The sequence below is a fragment of the Parus major genome, chromosome 3 (assembly GCF_001522545.3).
Source record: "Parus major isolate Abel chromosome 3, Parus_major1.1, whole genome shotgun sequence".
NCBI classification, from domain to species: Eukaryota; Metazoa; Chordata; class Aves; order Passeriformes; family Paridae; genus Parus; species Parus major.
The window spans coordinates 106,023,814-106,044,438 of NC_031770.1; the positions used below are offsets into that span (position 1 = coordinate 106,023,814).

General features: G+C 40.9%; 1 protein-coding gene across 2 annotated transcripts in view; it reads left to right on the forward strand.

Annotated features, from left to right (window-relative positions):
• The first annotated feature begins 1,302 nt into the window (after positions 1–1,302).
• The window catches only part of MFSD2B (major facilitator superfamily domain containing 2B), a 39,941-nt gene continuing 20,618 nt past the window's right edge, over positions 1,303–20,625 (forward strand). The window contains exons 1-6 of one of the 2 annotated variants that reach the window (XM_015621328.2): positions 1,303–1,943; positions 7,187–7,303; positions 11,172–11,296; positions 14,792–14,915; positions 16,108–16,186; positions 20,080–20,249. In XM_015621328.2, coding sequence (XP_015476814.1) covers positions 1,452–1,943; positions 7,187–7,303; positions 11,172–11,296; positions 14,792–14,915; positions 16,108–16,186; positions 20,080–20,249 — 1,107 coding nt within the window. In that variant the 5' untranslated portion in view covers positions 1,303–1,451. The remainder of the gene's footprint in view (positions 1,944–7,186; positions 7,304–11,171; positions 11,297–14,791; positions 14,916–16,107; positions 16,187–20,079; positions 20,250–20,625) is intronic. The other variant, XM_015621327.2, reaches the window with a different exon arrangement.

The window sequence follows — 20,625 nt, forward strand, 5'->3', positions numbered from 1 at the left end:
GGGGGAGTGTGAAATTTTGAAGTACGTAAATCCATTTTCCTTGCTATCCTTTGAAAGGAGCAGTAAGTATTTTGTATTTCAACGTTGATTGATTCATGTCTGCTAGCAGCATTTTAAGAGATTGGACAGCTTTACTAAAACCAACTGTCTGACTGCAGCTCTGGTGTACTTGAGTGTGCATTTGCAGTTTGAAAGTGTCAAGATATTAATTAGAAAATGAGGGAAAATCTTTGAGAAGTGTCAAGTGATGCTGGCTGCATTAATCCCATGCTAGATTAGAAGGTGCCTTTAAAAAAAGGCAACAAACTGTGATTGAATAACTTCTTTCCTAATTTGGAGAATTTTTTTGGGATGAGTAGAAGACTTTCCTAAATACAGTTGGTTTTGGTCAAGTTTGTAAAGACTGATTAGTTACCTAATTGTGTGTAGACAGCAATTGTGCATTGATCAAATAACAGTATAACTGGCTTGATCAGTGGTAGAATTTGTGAAACCCACACAAGTACCATCAGTTATTCACTGTTTCTTCATAGGCCTTTGCTATTTTGTGTAAAGTCTGTGCCTAAAGATACTTTACAGCAAAACTGAAACAGCTAAGAGAATAAGGGAAGGAAATATTTTATGTAGTTTCCCTTTTGAGAGGTAAAAATGATTAAATGTGTTATGAAGACAATGTATAAAGACAACACAACTGAAATGTTGAATTTGAATGTGAGATGCATACCTTGTGTTTAGCTTGGTACTGGGCAATCCATCTCTTTTGAAGCTCCTCTGGCATCAGCCTCTAGAGACCCCCTTCAGAGAATTTTCAGTAAGGTGTGTTAAGGCCACAATCTCAGTTTTCTGTTAGAAAATGTATAGAAAATTCTTTAATGCCTTGTTCTTTTGGAATTTTGCTAATTTGCTATAATTATTCTTACCAAGCAAGGCTGCACAGGATTTAGATGTCAGTACTCCATGGCATTGTTTACAGCGCCAGCCCAGGACCCACCAGGTGACCCTGTCAGTAGCAGAGCCCTTCAAATCCGTCACGCCAAAAAGCCCTGGGTGTAGAGATTGAGTAGTCATCATCTCCCCAAGACAAGCAGGTCACAAGTCCTGTTGGCTTCGTTAAACCCTCTTCTCTTAGGCTACCTCACTGTTGAAAGGATTCATACTTTTAATTGCAATTTGTATTTGCTCTGATGCTGAGCATGCGTGCAGGAGCACTTTCCCAGGGGGCAGGGTGGTGGTGAACTCGTGTATCCTAGATAAGAGTGTTGGCTCGGGGGCAGTAGAATCACAGAATCAATGAGCTTGCCGGAGACCTCTGAGATCGTCGAGTCCGACCTATGGCCTTGTCAACCAGACCACGGCACTGAGTGCCACATCCAGGCTTCCCTTAAACACCTCACTGGGCCGGTGTCTCCACCGCCTCCCTGAGCAGCCCCTTACAGTGTCTAAGCACCCTGATGGAAGAGTCAGCAGCCCTTCTCCCCGCAGCGTGTCCCGGCTCGGGAGTGTTGTGTGCTCTCCGTCCAGCTGCCAGCGTTGCCGTCCGGCATGGTTTTGCATCCCTGCCTATCGGGAAACCGCGCATCTCTTCACGGGGCAGAGGTGGCGTTTTGGGGCTGGATGAAAACAGCCCCGGTCCCCTTCAGCCCCGTGCCTCGAGCCCGGCACCCTGTGGGGCTGTGGCCGCCGCGAGTGCCCCGCTGCTCTCCCCACGGAGGGTGCGGTGTGTGGGGGCTCGGCGGGGCGGGGGCTCCCCTGTCCCCGGCCCTCAGGGCAGCGCCGGCGCCTTCGCCCCTCCAGGGCGCTGGGAGAGGGCGGCGAGGACACCGCCCGCTGTCTCTGGCCTCCGCTCCGCCGCCCCGCCCCGGGCGCGCAGGTGTCGCACGGGGTGGGATGTCCGCGGTGCCATGGCGGGGGCTGCGAGGGACACCCCGGCGGGCGAGCAGAAGGTAGGGGCCTGCGAGGGGCAGGGCGGCTGTCGGGGGGCTCGGGGCTCCCCTCGGACACAGCCCAGAGCGGGGTCCCGCCGCGTTTCGCTTCCAGCGGGGGGGGTCGCGGGTGCCCGGTGGGGCTGGGGCAGCCCGGGTTTGTGCGGAGCCCCAGCGAGGACCTGGAATAGCTCCTCAAGCCTTTCCGCTGCCCCTCCGCGCTGGCCGGGCAGCGCCGCAACTCCGGGCTGTTTTCCCTGGAATGCACCGTGCGGGATTTGCTCGCTGGCCGCCGCGGTGCCAGGGAAAAGCCGCTTCGCCTCCCACCTCCTGTCCCCTCCAGGGCTGCCTCCCGGACCGAGGCAGGAGGGGTTCGCTCCCCCGGAGCCTCAGAGATTCCCGATTTCCAGGAGTGTGTTGTGGTGTTGAGGGCATCTCACGCTGCCTCCTCAGACTCGGTGCTGGCCGCGGAGGAGTGGGAGGCAGGTGAGGGTGAGAGAGGACTCCTCAACTCCATGGCTCTTGAGGGAACATCAGGTTGAAACCGGGAATGGGCAGCTTCCAAACACAGCGGATGAGGAAGCTTCCACAGCATGTTGGGGGACATTGAGCCCCTGGAGTTCTTCAGACACCTGGAACGTCCTAGTCGGGCTTGAATTTTTGTGTTTGGAAGGCATCTGTGTGAATTCACGGCATAAGTCTGCATATGTTGCACAGATAACACCGTCTTTGTCTCACGGAGTTCCCCAGAGTTACATTGCCAGCAGCTGGAGGAATATCCTGAGAAAGCACTACGGTATCCCTCCCACCTTACTCATATGCCCTTTCCTAGGTGTCTGCACACAAACCCTGCTCCTGGTTTCTTCCACTCAAGGGTGGACTGATGTCACTAAGAAACCTGAAACCAGTCCTCAGGATGCTTGTGTGTGGGACCTGGGATGCCACCCGTGACTGCCGCACTCGTGCTTTCAAGAGGCAGTTGTTTGGTCACTCACAGAACAGAAACATTACCAGTGTTAATTCCACATTGAGAGAAAAGCTGACTCAAAAGCTGCTCCTCACTAGCTACATTTCATTGTTTCTCAGATAAACCTAGACTAGCATTTATCTTTGAGTCACAGGTTTCATTCTCTGTTCTTACTGCTTTTAAATTACTTGTTGGTTCAGTTCTGGACTCCACTGATAACGAATAGCTTAGGACAAAATGCATCTGCTCCTTATGCCTCTAACAGTTGCTGAGTTGTTTTCAATGAGCTGAAACACTTTCTGTAGAACTACAATGTTCTGCTATAAATATTGTATTCAATTTCTGTTCTGTTGGGGAATAGAAAATTTACAAGTATGGTTTTAACTTACAAGAGAATTAAAAATAAAGGAACTACAGTGTAGGAGAAGCAATAATTTTCCATAACAATGTTTAAGCTTTCTATTTAAGGAGCAAAATCAAATCTCTCAATTATTATGCTTTCTTGGTTTGCCTTGAAACACAATTAAATTTGATATGATGAGAGTGTATACAAGTGCAAATTTTTCAGGTTAATCTGAGAACAAAAAAAATTGTAACTTTGTTTGACCTTCCTCTTACCTCTCATGCCATCATCATCTCACTAAACATCTCACTAAAGCTTTCTCCTAAAGCTTGTAGAAGCAATTTGATGTTGATGTTCAACTATACCGCAGGGGTCTCCAAATGAAATTTTGATTGTAATTTTATGTTTCATTCCTTATTTGACCACTGTCTACACATTCCTGCCTCTATTGATTTGTGGAGTACTTTCAGCTTGCTGATGAACCTGCACAGGTGAAGACACTTTTGCTGGATTTCACAGGAATCAAGTGTTTTGTGTTTTCTGAGGAAGTAATGCAGCAGGGACACCCAGCCCTTGGAGGAAAGCTCTGTGAGCTGCTGATAGCCAGTGCTCTGCTGTTGGCCACACAGCCCTGCTCAGTGTTATCCTTCCCAAGACGCTTTCTGTCAGCGTTTATGAGCAATGTCATGCAAACCCAACCAAGGCTGGAGGACTTGCTCCTGTAGATCCTGTAACAGACAGCTGTTGCCGTGTGCTCTTAATTGTAGGAAGTTAGAGAGAAGGAAATGCTTCAGCTTTTCTGGTGCAGAGTCCTATCTTCTTTTTACCACTTTCCATTGCGTACTGAGGCAGAAAATGCTGTTGTTACCATATGATTTCAACGTGGAGAGGCAAAAATCTACTGTGGGCTGCTTCCTTTTGAAGTACACACCAGAATGTAGAGTCTGAAGGATTGCTTCTCATTAGCTAGAAGCTCAGGGACACTCAATGAAATTGCCATGCAGCAGATCTGCAGTGACAGTGCAGATTTCCTTTCACACTACGTGTCATTTCCATGCAGAACTGCTGTGGTGTTTATGGCTTAATGTACAAGTTCCAAAAGCAATTAGGCAAAATAAAAGGAAAACAGCTATGGAACAGTGACCAGGATTTAACCTACCTTCCAGGGAACTCATGAGCCTCAGGTTCTCTGTGTTTCTGTGGGTGACCAGACAGGACACCTCTGTATATGGCCATGTCTATCTGACAGCTTGTTTTATTCTGAAAATAACATTCATAGCCAAAATTTAATTAAAACTTAACTACTGCTGTGACCAAAGTATTAACTTTGCTTCAAGGTGATCTGGGAACATAGTTCAGAGAGTAGTTTAGCAGCATTCTAGGTGTCTGTGGAATTGCAGTGAGACTTCATAAAAAATGTACTACAATTGTCAATTTTCTAGACATGAAACTGCTGTAAAGACAGGAGTACCACCTGCAGTCTTTAAGTTTAGATCTTGATTGACCATTTCATGTACCACAGCTTTAATTACATTAGTTCTTAAGAACCTGACATTGTTCATGTTCTAAAAATATTTTGGAATCATGCATATTATATACTTTTTCTGTTTTACCACCACCTTAGCTATTGAAAGAACAAAGAGCAATGATTTCAAACTAAAAGAAGCAAGTAAGAATGAAATTCTTTACTATGAAGGTGTTGTGGCCCTGGCACAGATTGCCCAGAGAAGCTGAAGGCTGCCCCATCCTTGGAAGTGTTCAGAGCCAGGTTGGGTGGGGCTCAGAGCAACCTGGGACAGTGGAAGGTGTCCATGCCTATAGCAGAGGGGGTGAATTAGATGATCTTCAGAAGTCCTCTCTGACCCAAGCCACTCTGTGAGTCTATGAAAATTACTAGTGAAAGTAAGTGTGAAAGCAGCATTATGGATCTAAAAGGTTTTTTTCCAATTTTGAGGTTGCAATAGGATACAGTATTTGCATAGCAGTGCTTTATATCTCTTGATTTCAGCTAAAAGTCATCTTGCCAATGCTTGGAGATCAGGAGGGAAAGTATCAAGGGAAAGCAATCTTTTAATGTAATTTAATGACTAAAAAATAAAACTTAAAAAAGGGAATGACTAGAAAAAGTGAGACAAAGTTTTAAAGCATGTAGCTTGTGGAGCAAAGCTCAAGGGGATGGCAGTAGGTCAAGCTAGCAAAATTCTGTGGACCCACAAGTCTAGTAAAGCTCATATTTAGTAGGACTTATGTATGGAAAATGAAGAGTTACTTTGAACATCAAATGTGTATAGTCTATTTGTTTTGTTTGCAATCTCTTATCAATTTAAATAGTATAATTGTTATGATGAAGTCTGTCTTGTGACTGTTTATCACTCTTTTTTTCTTTTCCTGCAACGAAGAAAATTGCCAATGCAGCATAAAGTGAGGCCTGCTGTGGTGATAACAGTTTGCAGCTCATGCCCTGACGGTGTCCACTTTCATTGGGTGTAGTAATGGGATCCCACCCTGTCTTTTTCTGGGAAAACACAAAAAGGAAGGAGTCCTGATACTTGTGCTTGTTTGTTCACACCCATTCTGATAAAACCTTTCAAAGGGAAATGTTTAGATGATGAAAGGCACTGCCTAGAAGTCTAAAACTTCTCAAAACTGTTACAGAGTAAAGATGATGGGTTAGTAAATTTACAAATGTTCAGAAATAGGTAATGTGTCAAAATATCATCATGGTGGATTTCATTTCTGTATCTCTATTTTCATCCTGACCTAATATAAGAATTAAGGGCTTGTGTAGTCAGTTCAGAGAGAAGAAAAAGATCCAGGATTAGTATTACTGCTCCTCTTCATGTTTCCTGGCTTCTGCTGACAGCAAATTTTAAAGGGGGACTAAAGCCTAAAATTTAAAAATTTGATCTGATGTGTTGTCCCTCTGAAAGGAATACAAATTAACAAAGAGTCATTTTCTTTCTAGATTTTGAATTTTATGGCATAAAATTGAATCTTATGTTTATTTGAAAGGCTTTCCAGTATCCTGCAACTCCTACTATTGGAAAAAAAAACACAAAAAAAGCCATATTCCTCATTAGAACCTCTGTTTGTGCAATTTTTATATTTTAACTACTGGTATGCAACCTTATTTTCAACATTTATTTTATTCTTCCTTGGCTACTATATTTGAGAATATTCTTGCATGCTTATGGTGCTTTTCAAACATCAAATGACAAATGAGACAGCACAGTTTTTGCAAAAATTTTTAAATATACTTGGAGTGATTTTCTAAAAAAATCTTGGGTCCAAAATCACTTATCACATAATGCTAATTTTCACAAAGATACAGAAAAGTCAAGTCAAAAGGAAGATGTGCAAAGTCAACTGTCTTTGCCAGTGTCACACCAGGATTTTGTGACAAAGGAAGGAACAAAGCATGAATGTTTGGGATCTGTTTAGTCTGTGGAACTTTCTGTGAATGTTGCTTAATTACTGTGGTATGACAGTATGTATCAATTATTATTATGAAAGGTTAATAAGATAAATTTTTATTTTAAAGTAAAAATTTTTAATCTTTAAAAATATGAATTGAGCATTCAAAGACAAAACTAAGCTCAAATAATAGTGTAGTGCTTCTCTGCTGCTTCTTGCTTGTTGGTAGACTTGTTTTCTTTTAATAGCTTGTGAGAGGAAGGCAGGTAGGCCTGAGGGTCTTCACAAGTCACTTTTAGGAGCACTGTAATCTGTTTCCAGGGGCTGAATTAGAGAACAAATCCATTAAAAATCAAAGTAACAAGCACCCAAATGCTTGTTGATGATAGGGGTTGCAGGCGTACAGATTTATTAGTGGAATAGCTATGAAGCAAATACATTAAAGTGGTGTTAACTATAGACTTTAACCTTATCACTTGTGTGGCTTTTAACTTGTGCACCTTGGTTTACTCATGGTTTGTTCTGCTTCCTCTCACACAGGGGTACAGGCTCTCAGTGTGCAGCAAACTGTGCTATGCCATAGGAGGTGCCCCAAACCAAGTGGCAGGGAGTGCTGCTTCTTTCTTCCTGCAGATCTACCTGCTGGACATAGCCCATGTAAGTAGCACAAGAAACATTTGCAGACTGTAGACTTAACTCTGATATCGCCAGCCATGCCCCTGGAATGATAGAAGGGGAATTAATTAATAAATATTTTAAATTGTCTCATTGTCATTGCCTCTAGGTGTTCAGCATCCTGGAAACTGCATAAATTTGTCCAGAATTAATTTTTTCCCCCCTTAGTTCTCTTTCTGTCTTGAGATGGCTGCTCACTTTTACTTTGGGATCGTTACTAGAACTTTGGGTGCTGTAGAGCTCACACACTTGCAGACACAAGAAAAATCTGTTCTCAGTGTCAGGAGTCAAAGAGTGTAAGATACAAGACATCTGAAAGCATTAATATCACCATGTTGAGGCTGTGAAGTTTAGTTCATGTGGTTTAGTTAAAAATCACTCCAGTTTCACCCAGTAGCCAACATAATTTCACAGTTTTTATGTGGTTTGTCTAAGGTAATTTAATGGCAAATAAAGCTGTGTTATCCTTCTTGAAAGTCCTTTACTTCCAGTCTGTGGCTGTCTGGTGCAGAAGCAGACCTGGTGAAACAAAGCACTAGGACTCATCCCATTCATCTGACTTTCAGCTGCTCCAGCTAGATTTCAGGACATCAGAGACACAAAAAAATGTCAATCCATAAGACATTTTTACTGTTTTGGATTGTTTTGTATATATGCATGGTAACTAGGACAAGGTACTAGGATGAAAAAAAAGATTTTAGGGAGTTGAGGCCAAGTTGTAGGGACTGTGAGAACAGCTCTGAAACTGCAGGTGGTACTTCAGCACTGATGACTGTTCCTATTTACTGGCAGAAACAGGAGGTTCTGGGTCAGATATCATTACCCACTTGCTGTCTAAAGACAGGATATTATGACTGGAGGTATCCAGAAGTTTGGGTTTATGTTTTTCCTATAAAAGTCTGGTATTAAAAGCTGACTTGTGACTTAATAAAATTTTCAACACAGTAAGGTGTGCATGTACAGCTGAGATCATCTTGAGTGTCTTGTTGAGATCAAAGTCACAAGATGTAGAAAAGGAGCCAGTTTTGGACAGCAGTGTCAAAGATGTCAAGTGGATGGTGTGGAATCTGAGGAGTGGGAGGTAGAAAAGGGAGCTTGGGGGTACAGCAGGGAGGTGGAGCAGCTCTGACTGAAGCTGTTGCCCACTGACATCAAGGATTGGCAGTACAAGGCTTTGGAGATGGTGAAGCTCAAACTAAATGAGAAAGACTCCAACACCATTTTCGTAGGGTGCTTAGAACTACGACGATTCCCCCATTCTTTGCTTCTCACAGAGACTAAAAATTCTCGAGGCAAGGGACTGTTCCTTTGTGTGTTTTTGTACAGTGTCCAGAAAGCTGAGGTCCCACCCATGTATCTTTGGGCACTACCTAAATAAGTGATATCAAAATAATGATTTTATTAACAAGCTTCCACTGAAACCAAATAATTTTGCTTAATGTTTGTAGTGATATACTTACACTTTCATTAAGGGGCTTAATTATTTGTTCCCTGATGGTTTAATTTCTTCTCTGAAGTAGTCCTGCAGGGACAGGATTTATTTCAAGGCCTGATAAATAGCTCTGAAATCCTGTGTTCTTTCCATAAATTTTCAAGGGAGAGAATTTAATTATATAGTCACTACCTGGATTTATTTCTTGCCCACTTAGAGATCAGAACTGTTTTAGCTTCTTGAGAGAATATGAAAAGTCACCAATCATAACGTTTCATACATAATCTGTATCCTTTCTAAGAAAATTATATTTTTATTAATTTTCTGTAACTTAAAGGTTTTCAATTTTAATTCCTTGTTCCACCTAAATTACCTGTATTACAGCCATAAATGGAAATCCAAACCAGACAAAGGATCCTTGAATCAAATTGCTAGAGAACACCAAAATTCTCAGATAAAAGGATCCTGGTCTTTATTCCTTTCAAATTTAGCCTATTTTATCTTGTATTTTATTAACACTGAGAAGTTTCTGGCATTGGTGCTGACAGACACTATCTAGATTTAGGAGACAAAATGCAGCCAACAGGAGTGTAAACCCATACCAATGACGAAGACAGGGTGACTACAGTCTCCACACCTAACATGAAAGAGATTTTGCTTTTTCCTCAAAGCTTTCCTCCACCTCTGTGTCTCTAGTATCTGCTTCCTTTCAGTCTGTTCAAGTTATCCAAACAAAATACGAACGTGGAACTTACCTAATCTGTAGTTTTTTGTTCTTGTCCCCCTCAAAACCACAATATTTCAACCCCTCTATATTTCTGACTGCTACTTAGTGCTTATTTTGGCTGCTCTGTCCCTTGAGGAGCAGCAGTGACCTGGGGGCAGTCCTGGTGCAGCCCCTACGGCGAGTCAGCCTCAGGGCTGGTGGGCTGGTGGGCTGCTTGCCACCCTTGGTGGCTGTGGGAGGGCACAAGCCAGCAAAGGTGGATCAGCAAGAAGGTGGGGCACAGTCCAGTGTTCATCCCAGCCTCATCCCACCATGCTGCAATGGAATGCAGAGCCACTGTTGTTATCTGCTGAACACTGCCATTCCCAATCCTTCTCTGCCCACAAACTTTCAAGGGTGGAGTATGTGTCTTGGAGCTGGTGGTGACAGGAACATCAGCTGCCACTGCAGTTTCACCTAATTTGGGCTAAAATGTAATGGGTGTGATGTCAGAAGTCCGTAGCACCTGCATTTTGTGCTGGTCATCCAGGACATTCAGAGATCACTGCTTCCTTCTTCCACCTCTGAGAGGACACCTAAGCAGATTCTGCAGGCAGGAGACCTGCACCAGCTGTGTTCCTGGTGATGCTGCCTGGGAGATGATATCCTTTGCAGGAAAGCAGGGGATACCTGCTCAAGCTTGGTGTTGTATCAGCTGTGTTTTCCAGGCCTTTGGAGCACTGCTATGTTGGAGCACAGAGATGAAGGGCTCTTGTCTGCTCTCACTGTGTTTAAGCCACAGAGGCTCTTTCAGCAGCATCTCTCAATAATTGATGTGAAGAACATTCACCTTTATATAGGTTTCAATGATCTTTTCTTTTTCAGTACTATAATTGCAGTGATATGAACTGAGCACCTGGAAGAGAACCCACCTTTTTTAACCATTATGTGATGGGAATTCCTAAGCTCTGTACAGATACATGTGAAAAAATAACTCTCTTGCCTGGGATAAACTGTATTTCTATATAGGTACTAAAAGTATGGTCCACCTGGGTTAATTTCAGAGGTTTTTCTACTTGGCCATTTTATTCTTGTGTAATCATGAACATTTTTCAAGTGAGATGTGATGGACATGTGCTGGCAACTTTGATTTGAACAGATGTGCCTTACGCAATTCAATTGTCACCCCTGAGTCCCGAGTGGAAAAAGTCTGTTGTGCAACCGCCTCTTCCTCAGCCACATGCCACCAGTTGGCAGCCTTGTTGCTAATCTCGGGAGAGGAAGAAACTACTGCATGTAAACAGCCCCCTCTACCATTTTGTAGATCAGGTCAAGATAAAGATATGGGGAGATGGAGATGTGTGGGGGAAAAGCAAGTGGGTAATTACAGAGGAGCTCTGTCAGATTGTATGACTAAAACAAGGACTTTGCTATTTGTCTGATTAATTTTCCTCATCCTAAACACACTCTGGATCTTTCCTTCCTTGCATTTTTCCCTTCTGATCCCTTGATTCACAGTGCCAATCTCTGTCTCATTTGTTTGCTGTGGGTAACCAATGGGAATTTCTATGACAGCAGCAGACGTGTTTTGTAAATGAACTATCACTATTCTTTAAAACACTGAGGTGTTTTTTTTCTGGAAGGTTGCTTTATGCTACTTCATTGTATTGTGAAACAATGGCTCTTGTTTACTGTATTCTGTCTACTTTCAGATTACTCCGTTTCATGCCTCTTTGGTGCTGTTCATTGGCAAAGCCTCAGGTGCAGTTACTGATCCTGTTGCTGGCTTTTTTATTAGCAAAAGTAGATGGACAAAAATAGGCCGGCTCATGCCTTGGTAAGTATAAATGTGTACATATATTTAAATATATATGTGAATATTGGCTGTTGTGATCATACAGCCACCTCACTGAATTAGTCTCAGGGATTGTATTCATTCCACATGTGTAAAATAAAGACTAAAAATTTCCATGTCATCTTTTACTTGTTCACCCATGAAAATACAGAAGAGATTTTCTACCACTGGAGGCTCAAACAAATAAAGCCGAGAGTATTTTTAGCAAAACTGGAAGCTGACATCTAAAACTTTTTAAAATTTGTGATTGAATTTTGATCTTTGCCTAGATTTCTTTAGTTTGACTTCACTCTTCCACAAAGTTATACTTATGTTCCTAGAGTGCCCTCACATCTCACATCAGCCTTCCAAGAGCTCCTTTAACTCCCCAGGCCTTTCAGTTCAGGGAAGGATGCATGCACAGATGTAGAGCAGAAGTGTGTGTGGATGTGGAATAGATGTGACACCACGGCACCGAAGGGCTCGGCAGCCAGCACTGCCGTGGCACTGTGGGAGGCTGCTCTTACAGCACTTACCAGAGCCCTGCTTCTCCTACACCCTTTAGTCAGAATAGTTCAATAAAAAATCACCATGACCCTTACAATGAGTGAGATGCTGTAAGGTTTTGGTGTTTTTGTGAAGGAAGTGTGTGATGTTTCACTGTGATATGTTACCTACGTGCGCATGCTCTCCATGTGCTCCAAGGAGAGAACAATGAATGTTGTCCATATATAGGAACAAGATTGACAGGTGTGAAGCAAGAAAAATTGGAAAAGATTTGGGTCATTGAGCCATGCTAGAGGAACTCAAGCTCATCTATGCCACAGGGCATGTGTTTGTTGTATTTTAATGTTTTGGAAGCCAAGGGGAGATTGACTACTTTGTGTAATAGGGACTTTTTCATAATTTTATCTCATACATTATATGGATGTCTTGTAAGATATTTTAAATTAATTGAGAATTTCTAATTGATATAACCCACAAACTTGATTTGCAACAAAAATCTAAGAGTAAATGTGTCCTGAGCAAGGAAGTTGAAATTTCAGGGAAAATGAGCGTTTTTTTAGCTGATTCCCTTGCTGTTGTGCAGTTTAACAGCTACAGAAACTTGTCCATGGTCAGCTTTTATCTGACAAAATAGAGAAAGCAAGTACATGTTGGAAGAAGGCTGAGATGTGCTGCTCTTGGCCCAGTAGGAACAGGGCCTTCAGGTTAAAGTTAAGCTTTTTGTCAAGTCTCATGGGAAAAGAGGAGCTTGCTGCTGTTTCTCTTTTCAGGATTTGGTTGGAGGCCAGGTAAATGGTGTGGTTTTAATGACTACTGAATTAACCAAGTAAGAAAGCTATCCAAAAGGAAAACAATGAAATTTTTATACAGATGCCATTAGAAGTATTTTGATGGTTTTTTCTTTTTTTAAGTTCTCTGAAAATACAGCAATTTCATGTGTTTATTATTAGCGTTACATTGGTGTAAGAATGATTCCTGTCCCAGCACAAGCATGAACTTATTAGCCTTTTTCACTGTAAACTAGCTCCAGCCCATCTTGCACTTCTTACAGGAAAAGTGCTTATCTAACCCCCCCTTTCATCAAACAGCTGTTTTCTTTACAGGAGGATTTTGTCTGGTTTCATTTGGTAACACCAATATTTTCATGGGAATTCTGTTCCTAGACTTTTGAGAGGCCATTTTTTCACAAAGCAAAAAATGGGGCTTCTCTTAGCTTAAAAATACTTCAGTATTTTGAATGTTTTCTGACTTCTTAATATTCTAGAATGAAGCAATGGCATTTTTTCAGTCAGAAAAGCTTGCCAGCAAAGCAGGAACATTAGTAAGAGAAGTGAATGTTTAACTATCACTTAATAGTGTCCTCAATATAACACAAAGTCATCAATCACTTATTTAATGGCTTTAAAAGGCAGAAGCAGACACTGACTTGAAGTACTGGTCGAACATTTTGTCAAAAGAGATAATAGCTGGCAATCAGATATTCAGCAACTCCAGCAAGGCTTTGAAAACTCCCTGGCATTAGAGGGAGAAGGAAAATGTGGGAAAAGGGAGAACAATACCAACAGGGTTGTTGCTAAAAAGTTGCACGAAAAAGTGACTGTGTGGTGACTCTGCCTGGACACCATCTGGAAGAGCTCATGCTTTTGGAGAGGAAGGCAGATGCCCTGAGATGTGTTAGGATTTTACCCTTGTTTATGTTTTCCATTGCTGTGGGTGAACTGTGGGCTGGGGACCAGAGGGACAGAGAATACCAGAACCTGGCACTTTCCTGGTAAATGTTCAGCTCCCAGTGATGCTGTCCATCCCAAAGAGCAGTGTGGGAAAGCCATTGTTTTACTAAACTATTTACCCACATTATTCTTTTGTATTCCAGGTTTTCAGTTCACGATTGCAAAACAATCAGCTGACCCCCAATGTCAGTAGTGCTGTTGTGAAGGGATTAATCTGTTTTCTCTTTTATGTGTTTGGAAAATTTTTGTTAGGATCTTGGTCATCTAAATACATTGTTCAGTGCCTGATTTACAAGAATACAGGACAGGCCTGATGCTGCAGCTCAGACTTTTAGGAAATAATAACAGCTAACCAATTCTGTATCAAGGAGTTTGACAAATTTGACAAGTTCAAACAAGTATTTGTCTGAAATAGGTTTTAGACTAATGTCATTAATTGCTGGTTAATGGCAATGTCTGGAATATAAGTTTCTGGGCTTCCTTTTTTTTAAGCCACCTTCCTCTCTAAAGATGATCCTTTTGCTTTTGAAGTGATTAGGAGTTAAATGGAGGAAATGCTCATATACCCAACTAGACACAGAGTGTAGGAGCTTTCACAACAAGGCTGTCCATTGTCTCTTAGGCTTTTTTCAGTATTTTTAAGTGTATCAACATTTGCACTTGCTTAAAGTAGCAGCGAAGAGACTAAGTTCAGGGGAAAACCAAAGGCAGTAAAATTAGAAGAGGGAATCTCAATAGTTAGTAAACTCATGTAAAATTTTCTGGAGTATGCAAAGACATGATGACAGAGCTTAGTTTTCAGTGATTCTTTCTAATAAATGTATAATCTGAGACATTTGCCAAGGAATGGCAATATAGGTGTACTATTTCAGTGCATGTGAAGGAAATAATGTCTCTTCTGAGTGGGATATAAGTTTAAGTGTAGCTCTTCTCTTTCAGATTTGCTGTTTTTTCTTCCACTTTATGAAAGTATTAATCTGTGTATTTTTTTGTGTATTATTTTGTATTAATATTAATATAGTAGTATAAATATATATATAACATATATTTATCTATTTATATATAATGAATATATTAATATATTTTATATTAATCTGTGTATTCAATGCACACTGACTTTTGATATTTAAAACATACATTGCTGCAGTTAGAAAAACTGCATGTAAAATAAATTGTGTTATATTGATTATTAGCAGGAAAATTTAATGTGCTTTGCTATCATTACTTTGGGATTATTGACGTGTGTCAATTTTCTTCTCAGGGTGCTGGCATGTACACCCTTCACTATAGTCTCCTATTTTTTTATGTGGTACCCTCCTCCGTTTGTATCAGGAAGAGTTGCTTGGTATCTGACTTTCCACTGCCTTTTCCAAGCACTGACCACAGTAAGTAGATTACAGGTCTTGATGTTCTCAGCAGTAACTTGCTTGTTGTCTGTCTATATTAAAGCATTCATATTTAGTAAACTTGTTTTCACATTTTACTTCAACTTCTAGTGAGGTTAAGGGACAGGCAGATGCCCTTTTATCACTCTCTGCTGGCTGATGGTTTCTGGCAATGCTTTTTCTATTAAATGAACTGCTAATTCATCCAGGTTACCTCCAGTGCTCTCAACTCCTTCTAGTATAGATGTTCAGTTTCCTAATGCCAGTTAGAAATCCAACTTCTCATAACTTCTGTTCTCAGGAGCAGATTAGGAATTTTGTATTCCTATGTTAAGCTTGAATATTTCCCTAGGTCCTTTGTTTCCCCAGTAGAAAGATAGTCCAGAAGACATCCATAATGATTTTAAATAATTCTTTCCTCTTTCTTTTGAAAGAGAAACACAGGGTTTTCATGGCAGAGATTTGAAAGTGTACACACTTGCCACTTTTGGTGGAGGTGAGCAGAAATGCATTTTGTACAAACACTGTGTGATGCAGAGTGCAAGATTTAATTTGGCTACAGATCTCTGTTGTGGTGGGAACACCACAGACAACATGGTTGTTCAGGCAGGTTTATGTCCCAGTTCTACTTTGCAATGATATTAACTTGTGCATAACTCAAATTAAGGATTGTGTGGCACAATGGTGCTGAAAGAGAGAGTTGTTTTCACTATTATCTCCTGGATTTACATAATTAGACTGATATTTGTAATATTTTTGTGTATTTTTGTAGTCTTCTGGCTTGAATAAAGTGGAAAACTGTATTTCTTCTTTATGGCTTTGATTCCTGTTGGTTAGCTTAAGGTAGGAACACAATAGTGTCCCTAGTGCAAAGAAAGCAAAATTCTTTTGAGTCTCTCTGTGAAGGATGTTTTCCCAAGGAAACTGAAGGAGTGCAACATCAAGGTAAACCCTCTGGGTATTTTATTATTTATTATTTGTATTCTGAAATGTACTTTTTTCCTTTTATATGCTTTACAAACCAGAAAGAAAAGGCAGGCCTTTGTGCTAAAAAATCGGTTTAGGGTTCTCAGTGTTCTGAGTTGATGTACTAAATTAATTCCAAGGTCACATTAAACCATTTTCTTGGATATCAAAGACGTACAGCAGCTTTACCCTGACATTTCCTAAGTCATGTTCTTTCTTTCCATAGTTATTCCAAGTACCATATTCTGCCCTCACCATGTTTCTCAGCACAGACCAGAAGGACAGAGATTCTGCAACAGCATATCGTGAGTGTGATCTGGGCTGTCTCCTGGGGATTTGGTCTGAGTTTTATTGAAAATCCTTCTTAATCTATAGGAAGTTCCTAGTGATTTGTGTTCCTAAACTGGACTTTTATAAGACTGTTTTAATATGTGATGAAAACTAATTTGTCTTCAAAGGAATTGCATTTTTCTAGTTAAATAGGAGATGTTAATATTTAATTGTCTCAAATTGTCTGACTAGCTATAAACTCTTTTTGGTTTATTGCTAGCCAGAGGAAACAATAAAAAATCACTCTTAACCAAGTCAGGGTAAGGATTATTGATTTAATTTAAAGGTGATTTGTAAGGGAAAAACCAAGAAACATTCAATTAAAGAAAGTATGAAAGTAATTTTGAAGAGTTTGTTGATTTGGTTTTATTTGGGGTTTGTTGTTTTGTTTTGTTGCTGTCTTTTTTTTAGTTGATATTTCCTCAGATTTATGTGTTTTGTGTTATAAATTCAAGTCGCAACCCCGTTTTCTCAGAAAAAAAATTGAGAACTCATAGAACCAAGACAGTTAACCTCACCAAAAAGAAAAGTAATTTTGTGTGCATGTTCGCACCAACTGAAATCTCTTTTTTCATTTCATCTGTGACTTTTTAATTAATTCTTACATGCACCTGGAAGTTTAAAGGCAGATCTTGTTCAGATCCTCTGAGTGTATTAGTTAAAAGAATGAGGCGTTCCAGACCATATCTCTAGCTCTTCAACAACCAAAACCAGACAAAATTTTAGCTTTGAAGCAAATCAATCAGACCAAAAAAAGTGCAGTGAAAATATTTTCAAGATTTCCTGTATAGATCATCAATTGAATGCAAGAACAGTTTCCTCCCCTCTTGCTCTCTTCAGCTCTGTTCTCATGCCTTCTTCACTGTGTAACTGCATTAAGCAAGGTAAAGAGAAAAAAGTCAAATATTACATGAAAGACTTTTCTATGTCTTAACTTGTCCTTACAGTGTTCCTTTAGAATAACTTGTAGGGTTTTTTTTGTGGCATCTGTTTTCTCTTCCTAGCAAGATCCCTTTTCTCTTCCATTAGTCCTTCTAACCCTCAACATACTTGATTATGTTAAAACCCAGAGAGGCACAGTGAAATAGCAAAAAGTACTAAAAATGTAATGTCAGAATTCTAGATACTAAATCCCCTGAGCAGCCCAATCCCTCTCCAGAGACACAGAACATTGTAATTTGCATTATCATCAACTATCTTTAAGAAAAAGTCTGGACTGGCAGTCACAGGACAGGACTAAACAGCAGGAGATTCCAGTTGTGTTGAATTCTTTGGCACTGATTGTATTCTGAGTCATCTGGCCTAAATTCTAACTAAACCCATGTACCTAGTGTTTTCTATTGTCTGGTTTTATGTCTTCAGAGGCTGTGATCCAAATAAATGTGCTTTCTGGTCTGCTATGCTGGGCTTCATCAGCATGTGAAACTTATAAAAGCTGTTGAACTTCATGGCTGGGAGGTGTCACACATTTATAGTGTCATTTTATTGTTCAGAAAGAGTTTAACTTTTGATTGTACAGCTGTTCTCCTAAACCAAATTAAGGTGGTGGAATGAACCATAGTTTTGACTTTTCAAATGTTGGTATTTTTGTCTATGTTGATATGATATTTGTTTGGAGCAAAATTTTGTTTTAATTGTAATGCTTATGTGAGAACTTTGTTTCTTATCTTTTTCTTTTTTGTTTTACTTAAACACTTTTGCCTCTCTTTGGGCTTCATAGAGAGTTCTTGTTGATAGACTGTCTTGGATGCAGTCTGTTGTTCAGGCATTTCTTCAACTGTTAAAGAAAAACAGCTGTGTAATATAAAGTGTGCTCTTAAAAATAAGGTTGGGATCAGAGGATCCATTACCCTCTGCTGGAGACAAGCAGAACTGCTTATTACAAATTTTATTCTGTTGTTGCTATTAATGCAGGGTAGAAATACTGGATTCCAAAGCTGCTTTAACATAATTCCTACTTATATTCTGGCCAAAATGTAACCTACTTCAAGGTACAATCTGCTGGCAGATCAGCTTTATCAACTGATGTGGAAAGTAATACATCATAAATTCTGAGCACACAAGAACTTTGAAGGATACCTGTTCCTCAGCTCTTGCTACTACTTAGAAAATGAAGTTTCATAGTGATTGTCTTTGTGGTGCCTCTAATGACACTTCTGAGTTTTATTCTATGCAAGTGCTTGATAAAATGCAGATGAGGAGCCCTAGACAAAGGTTATGAATATGTAGGTGGTGTTTTGAATGAAAGGTGTGATTTGAGTGTGTTGCCTTTGCACTGAGTTTGGAAGCTCTGCAACGCCCAACTGAGACCAGTTTGTGTCCAAACACTTCAGGCCAGATTTGGGTTAGATTTCCACAATCTGCCAGGATTTTTGTGTGCATGGACTGAATTAAAACATTGCTGGTAAGATTGGATGTGAAGTTTGGGGAAGGGGCTTTTTTTACTTCCCATTGGTGTAAATTTATGCTACATGGTGCCTCAAATTTTCCACTCAAAGGCATTCTCAGTTTGGGAACAAAGTAGCAGTGGTTTAAAAGGTCCAGGTCTCCTAGGGAGCCTGTCTTCCCTTTTCCTTGGGGGATCTTGCATAGCTGCACATGGCCTGCATTGCTGTGCTGTCTGAACCCCTCACAATCTGTGTGCTTTGCCCTCCCTTTAGATGGTGAAGAATTTATATTCCTTTACAGGGACCCACAAAAAGTCTGAGGTCACCTAGGAAGGCTGTTACAGATCAGGAGACTTGAATAAACATGAACCTAGGAGCTTTTGAAACACCTGTCACTTCCCAGAGGGAGCATGATAACCACCAGGACACAACCTGCTCTGGAAGCATCCCTTCAGAATCCTCTATGGTGCTTCTCAGAAAGGAACAAATGACCCTGGGAGCCACTGAAAGAGAAAAAATAGGAAAAAAGCCTGATATTTGGGTCAATGAGAAGTTCATTTCCGAATGGGAGACTTTGTCCCCATCCTCAATCAGTTCATTCAGCCCTAATGTATCTTTATGCAAAGTGTGTAAAGAGTCTCTGGAGCTAGGACAGGAATTCTGTTTATCTCCTGGCCATGGGGATGATAGATATGGCCATATTGCAGAGAAACAGGTACAGGAGACTTGAAATCCCTCAGAGCAAGGAGGGTCTAGAACCCAAATTTTTCACCATTTTCCTTAACAGAGCTGCAACACCTGGTCAGGTTGTTGTTCAGTTTCATGAGACGATGCCCATAGTTTCCTACATGGAGGCTTTGGTTGTTTTTTTTTTTTAGATGATTCCTTCTTCTGGTGATAATTAATGGTCTGAATCGTTCTCTTAGGTTAAAGTAGGTAGATCTGCATGACTCTGGCCTTAGGCAAGTAACAACAGCACCTGCTTTCTCCAAGACCTCTGTAGCTGCACTATTTCTATAAACCTGGGGCAAGTATCACTTTATTTTACAGCTGGAGGACTCAGATGTCTGATTAGATAAGATAACTTGTTTCACAAGTTGTTGTCAAGTTTGATACAAACAGTCTGACGTCATGACTCCAAGTCCTGCTTTGGAAAAAATGGCATTTAAAAATTTGTTCCACTCTGGTCCTCAAGATGAAAGATCTCTGCATTATCCCCTTGTGTCTCTAAATCTCAGCATTCCCATCTCTCATGCACCTTGTATAGAAAAGGCTCTTTCATGGATGATGCTTCTCAAAGCTCATCAGAAAATAAATGACAAAACTCTCTTTCCTTGAAACTGTTCTGTGACTGACCTTTCAGTTCAGTTCTTGGCATTGCTCATTCCTGTAAGAGGAAATGGTTTGATTACATTTATCTTCAGTGAGACAGATGAGCAAGATTCTCATCCTCAGTGCACATTTGTGCCTCTATTCTTTAGGAATGACCATGGAAGTTCTTGGGACCTTGATTGGAGCTGCACTTCAGGGGCAGATTGTGGCCAGTGCTCATGTCTCTCCTCACTGCACTGTGAATCCCTCAGTAAACACCACTGACTCCTGGAATGACACTCCCAGCATTCCAGACCCCTCAGATCCCCTGTCTCATCAGGTAAGTGTCTATGGGAGCACACTAAAATATCCTACAGAGGATGGTGGGGATGTTTCTCTAATACCATATCATATCCAGCTGGATGAGCATGAACACAACTTCCTTGAAATCTGTGATGCTGGAGCTGAGGCAAGGACCTTGTTGCAGACAATGATTTCCATCTTTGCTGTCTTTGCAACCCCTCCTCAGTGTGATACCAGAATTTCTTTGAGGAGCTTTGCAGGTGGTGCCAAACCCATAAAAGCAGCTGGGAGGGACATGGCCACCCTTTGTTTTCACCAGGGGCTGATTTACAGTTTATAGAAGCTTAGTAAGAAAAGCAGTTTACCTCTCCAGAAATATTCCATCTGGTCCTAGGGTCCCTAGCACAAGAAAT